Below are 6,322 nucleotides of genomic sequence, written 5' to 3' on the forward strand. Positions count from 1 at the left end.
GAGGTCACTGAGGCAGTTAAACAACTCCTTGGTGGCAGAGCCCCTGGTGGTGGTCCCCATTTTTAAGAAGGGGGACCGGAGGGTGTGTTCCAACTACAGGGGGATCACACTCCTCAGCCTCCCTGGGAAAGTCTATGCCAGGGTGCTGGAAAGGAGAGTTCGTCCGTTAGTCGAACCTCGGATACAGGAGGAACAATGCGGTTTTCGTCCTGGTCGCGGAACAGCTCTTTATCCTCTCCAGGATACTTGAGGGTGCATGGGAGTTTGCCCAACCAGTCTACATGTGTTTTGTGGACTTGGAGAAGGCATTCGACCGTGTCTCTCGGGGTGTCCTGTGGGAGGTGCTGCGGGAGTTTGGGGTGTCTGGCCCATTGCTACGGGCCATTCGATCCCTATACAACCGTTGCAAGAACTTGGTTCGCATTGCCGGCAATAAGTCGGACTCGTTCCCGGTGGGTGATGGGCTCCGCCAGGGCTGCCCTTTGTCTCCGGTTCTGTTCATAATTTTTATGGACAGGATTTCTAGGCGCAGCCAAGTGGCGGAGGGCTTTCGCTTTGGTGGCCTCAGAATCTCATCTCTGATTTTTGCGGATGATGTGGTTCTGTTGGCTTCATCGGGTGAGGGCCTCCAGCTCGCACTGGAACGGTTCGCAGCCGAGTGTGAAGCAGCGGGAATGAGGATCAGCACCTCCAAATCTGAGGCCATTGTTCTCAGCCAGAAAAGGGTGGAGTGCCCACTCCGGGTCAGGGACGAGACCCTGTCCCAAGTGGAGGAGTTCAAGTATCTCGGGGTCTTGTTCGCGAGTGATGGGAGAAGGGAGCTGGAGATCGACAGACGGATTGGGGCTGCAGCTGCAGTAATGCAGACGCTGCATTACTGCATATATATATATATATATATATATATATATATATATATATATATATATATATATATATATATATATATATATATATATATAGTTAACTGTGATATAGAAAACAGACTTTAAAAACTGCAAACACTGATCAGCCAACTGCTTGCCTTTATTCTTATTCAGCATTCAATCAAAAGCACCAGACCCTGATTATCGCTGCCATTCTCTCCCACTGTGGATCTTTAAACACGTTTTAGTTGTTTTTGTTCAAGCGGAAGTTTTTAAAGAATATTTATTTGGTCCCTTGGTGTTATCCTCCAATAGCACCGACTCTAGAAAGGGTCACACTGGTCCTGCTGGTGCTGTGTTTGACGTTTGGATTCAACTCTGGCAGCTTGTTGGATTCTTGCCCTACTGGAACCCCGGAGTCGAAGTAGCCACGATGACGAATATTTACAAAGGTTCCAGGAATTGCTTGCAGTACACTTTTACTATGCCTCCATTCATAAGAGTCCAAATCTGACTTGAATGGCACTGGATCTTATCCAGAACCTTCTGTGAATGCAAAAGGAAACTACTACAGTATAAACTTCACTTCTTTAAGTGAGACTAACTGCTGTGACAGTGCACTCGGGTGTGTATGATGACTTATTCCATTCTGAATGTGTCGGTTTTATGTGGAAGTGTAAATTGTCTCTTTTATGTTCTTTAATCTGCAGTTTCCAAAAGATGACTTTCATTTAATGTAAGAATTTTCTGATCACAGATCGAGTCCTTCACTCTGGTTCCACATGTGAAGCACCTCGGCATGTTAATCTTTGATTTCCCACAATGTGTTGAGCAGTAAACACGATGTGTTCTGTGCTCTGCAGCCCCAGTCAGCTCCAGAATATTAAAATCCAATGCTCTCTTTTGGTTAAATGAGGAATTAAGACATTTACAAAATGAGACAAAACGGAAAAAGAACAAAGTCAATGCTTCCTGTCTGCTTTTAAGATTGTGATGTTTGCTCATGACCTGAAACTCGAGGAAGAAAGAAACACTTTTCTTTCACAACCTGTCACAATTTCAAAATACTTTTTATTTTAACAAAGTGTGATTGGTACCTGTTACGGATTCAAATATTGGGGATGGAGACAAGAGAAAAAACCACAATAACAACACTGGTCCGGCCGGGTCGAGTCAAACGATGATTTTAATGATCACACGCGTGGGAGATGGACACCGTACGCAGACAGCATCAGATCTCAAAATGGTGGAGCATTGATCAACCTCTTATAGCCTCTAGTGGCCCCCACCTTATCATAAAAGCCTAAACATTCACATGCTTTCTCTCACACGGCGCCTAAGCTACGACCTTGGCTCCCTGTTTATCTGCTCCTGCTGAGATGGGGCAGAAAACTCCAGCATGTTCTGTTCTCTTCTACTCAGACAAATAAGGCGATGACTTTCTGCGAACAGTATTTCTTATAACTCAGCAGTATAATGCATCATAAAACAATATCATTCATTCACTGTCCTTACACAGTCTGGCCCCGCCTCTACCTGTGACATGCTGCCTATGTTCTGGGATATTGGCATGTTCTTGTTGCCTTTTCAGTCTGAGCTCAGCAGCTCTGGAGTCTCCTGGCCGACGACCTCAGATGCAAATCTTGTAACCGTTTTTTAAAATCTCTTCCTGACACATCGTTTTATTATTTGGCTTTCTATAAATGCTAGTGCCTTTATCACTCACGAATATAAGTATGTTGCTGTTTTTCTTCTCTTTTCTTACTCGTTCACATTTTAAATAGTTCTTCGTGTCCTTTGTCTTTATTTTTAACTTCTCATATTTGTCGCATTCATTATTGTTAATCATTTTGTAACTGAAAAATGATTTGCACATAAAAATGAAGTCAAAGTAAACCTTCAGGCTCTGCCGCCTGTTGATGGGAAGCGTCTGTAAAAGGAAACGTAGACAGGAGAGATAAGATCAGGGGTGTGGAGGTTCTCAAGGGTGTTTCCTACCATGGAACATTTAGAAGTCATTAATGAAAAGCCTGAGCATCAGAGACATAGTCACCAATCAGGAGTCACGCTCGGACTCCAAGACAGTGAAAATTACACTAAATGATGTCAGGATTGCAACTGTGTGAGTATGTGTGTGTTGCTATCACTCCTGTGAGCTGTGGTGTATCCTGCTGTTAGCCTGTTTCTTCATGAATATTTACCCAAAGACACAGAGAGCTGTCAATGAGGGAAACCTCAACCCCTGACCCTCCGATCCCTGTATGTATATAGCACTAAATCACAACAGCAGGCACCTTATAATGTCAGGTGAAGACGCTACAATGACACAAGACAGTGTGATGCCTCCGCTACACTCTGGGCTGAGTTGTGCCCTCAGGGTGAAAAGTCCCTGTTAGTTGATACAAAGTTGCTCTGACTGATCTCCTACGATGAAACGTTTCCATGCTGGTAGAGTTTCTTCCAGGGTGTTCACACAGTATGATGGGGCATTGAATTACTGCAGCAGAGGTTCCCCGTACACCGACTGTGATCAACCAGTAGATCTCAGTTAGTGTGAGTAGATCATATGACAGTTTTCTTTTTTTAGATTTGAGTCTGTCATCTGTGGTTTAGAAAATGAACTCCACCCTCTTCTATGGGACAAAGGCCATCATGTACATCCAGTTTATATCTACCAACGACAGGATATCAAGCATGTAGAAAGGATGCAACAGTGACCCCCTATGAGCAGCACTTTGGCGACAGTGGGAAGGAAAAACTCCCTTTTAACAGGAAGAAACCTCCAGCAGAACCAGGCTCAGGGAGGGGCGGGGCCATCTGCTGTGATTGGTTGGGGTGAGAGAAGGAAGACAGGATGAAGACATGCTGTGGAAGAGAGACAGAGGTTAATAACAGGTATGAGTCAGTGCAGAGAGGTCTGTTACAGTTTTTGCCCGTTGCTTGAACACTATAAACCCATGCTTAGACTAAAGTAACACACCTTGAAGCTTTTGTTACCATACCTCAAACACATGTACCCATACCTTGAACAAAAGCGCTGCTTTGCACCCCAGTTCCAATTATGCAACACACCTACTCCTTTATGCAACACACATGGTCCTGCATGCTACACTCCATTTCATACATAAGACACTTCGCTCACAAAATGAAATTTCAGGGTGCCATTCGGAAAACACATGTATCCAAAATACCAAACACATCGGGTAATTGCAACCACTCAAATACACACCCGAAGGCACTTACTTGCAAAACCGAACACCAATTAGCCAACTACAAAAAGCCCTCAGCGTAGCCATTTCAAGAACTTTGCAAGCATGGATGGAGGGAGAGCAAGAGGAAGAGGTAGAGGAGGAGGAGGAAGAGGAGGAGGAGGCCGAAGAGGCCATGCACGGACCCATATTTCTGATGATATAAGAGCAACTTTGGTGGACCATGTCATCAACCATGGCCTGACTATGAGGGAAGCTGGGCAGAGAGTCCACCCACATCTAAGCCGCTTCACAGTGGCATCTGTAATACGAACATTCAGACTAGAAAACAGGTCTGTCTTCACCTCCATACCTTCTGCTCTACTCAGATGGTTTCATAGCACTGTTCTACAGTATATCACATTACCATATCAAGTGTACGGGGTGCTAATGCTCCTTTTGCAGCCAAAGTGGCTGATTCCTTATATTGAAGTACAGTGTTGTACAGTGGATGACACAGTACATACAGTAAAGTACTGTAAGAAAAATAAGCAAACCGATGACAATATGTGGTTGTATTTCTCTAGAATGACTCGAAGACCTTCTGGGGGAGGACGCCAACGCCTGTTCACACAACAGCAGGAACTTCCCGTTGTGGACCTAGTGAGGGCAGACAATGCCATCCGTCTCCACCAGCTACGACGGAAAATACTTGCAGACAGGCGAGTGTTCAGCAACATAAACCATGTGAGCATCACCACCATCAGACGCATCTTGGGTAAACACAGCATCACCATGAAGCAGCTCTACAGAGTCCCATTCGAGAGGAACAGTGACAGGGTCAAAGGACTTCGAGCTGAATATGTACGGGTACGTGTAACTGTCCCTTACATTTACAATAGAGTATTGGTGAAGTCCAGTAGCAGCTGAATATGTACCATATCAGTACCACATGGATCTATTCTGAGAGCTACACAGGTACCTGTGTGATGGGGTGAGGGTGCTGCATGTGTAGCACTGTAGTGCAGTGATATGTTCCCCTTTTTTCCAGAGAATCTTGGCCATGGATGGAGCTGCACAGCCTCATGAATACATTTTCATTGATGAAGCTGGATTCGACCTGAGCAAAACAAGACGACGGGGTCGTAATGTAATTGGCCAAAGGGCAATTGTGCACGTCCCAGGGCAGCGCGGGGGAAACATCACATTGTGTGCCGCCATAAGCCTTCGAGGGCTTCTGCACCATCATGCAATACTAGGTCCATACAATAGCCAACACATACTCACATTTCTAGATGCTCTCCATGATATAGTTGTACAGAACAGACCAGATCAGCCCAGGTTTGTGGTGATATGGGATAATGTCAGTTTCCATCGGGCTGCTCTGGTCCAGGCCTGGTTCTCCAACCACAACCAACTTGAAGTGGTATGCTTGCCCCCTTACTCACCATTTTTAAACCCTATAGAGGAATTTTTTAGGCTTGGAGATGGCGAGTATATGACCGCCAACCACATGCCCGCATGCCTCTTCTGCAGGCAATGGAACAGGCCTGCGGCGACATTCAGGTGACAGCAATCCATGGATGGTTTCGACATGCAAGAGGATATTTTCCCCGGTGCCCAGCGGGAGAGGACATTGCTTGCGATGTTGATGAGGTCCTGTGGCCAGACCCCAACAGATGGCGGGATCCATGAGCCCACTTATGCACAATTGTCATGGTTTTTTGTGTTTACAGTATAGTGTTTTTTCTATTGCAGTATTATTGTGTTGTTGTTGTTGTTGTTTTTTTTTGCTTTATCTGAATTCATGGTACTGCAATGTACAATATTGAGTAGGTCTATTTGCTTTTTTGGTTGTTTGAAAATGTGTCTCCTGTAAATGTGCCTTCTGAATAAACAATGGAAATCAAAGACTGCAGTGTTTTATGTAAAGAAGACTAGTGTGTTCCCCCTGATCTGTCAGTGTTTGCATATGATGCAAGTATGTGTCATTCTGTCAACAGAGTTACATTTTGACAAAGGAATGTTAGGTTTTGACAGCAGAGTTTAGGTTTTGAGAGTAGAGTTTCAATTTGGCACAGATGTGACTGGTATATTTCCCAGTGTTGTGTCATGTGTACTTGTGTGTACAGTTTTGGCACAGAGAGCGGAGTTTTGCAAAATGTGTTCAAGCAGTGGGCAAAAACTGTAATACATAGTGAGTGAAGAAGAAACACCCAGTGCATCATGGGAATCCCCGGCGTCCTACACCTATTGCAGCATAACTAA

At 44.8% G+C, this 6,322-nt stretch overlaps 1 protein-coding gene across 1 annotated transcript; it reads left to right on the plus strand.

The window, feature by feature from the left end:
• Window positions 1–3,882: 3,882 nt before the first annotated feature.
• On the plus strand, window positions 3,883–5,624 carry LOC309693060 (uncharacterized protein; the record flags this gene model as incomplete). Its single annotated transcript, XM_082512038.1, has 3 exons — window positions 3,883–4,407; window positions 4,642–4,924; window positions 5,106–5,624. The coding sequence occupies exons 1-3, from the start codon at window positions 4,181–4,183 to the stop codon at window positions 5,622–5,624; spliced, it is 1,029 nt and encodes a 342-aa protein (XP_082368164.1). The 5' UTR covers window positions 3,883–4,180.
• Between the last annotated feature and the right edge of the window lie 698 nt (window positions 5,625–6,322).

This window comes from Aulonocara stuartgranti (genome assembly GCF_965226115.1).
Source record: "Aulonocara stuartgranti genome assembly, chromosome: 17".
NCBI lineage: Eukaryota > Metazoa > Chordata > Actinopteri > Cichliformes > Cichlidae > Aulonocara > Aulonocara stuartgranti.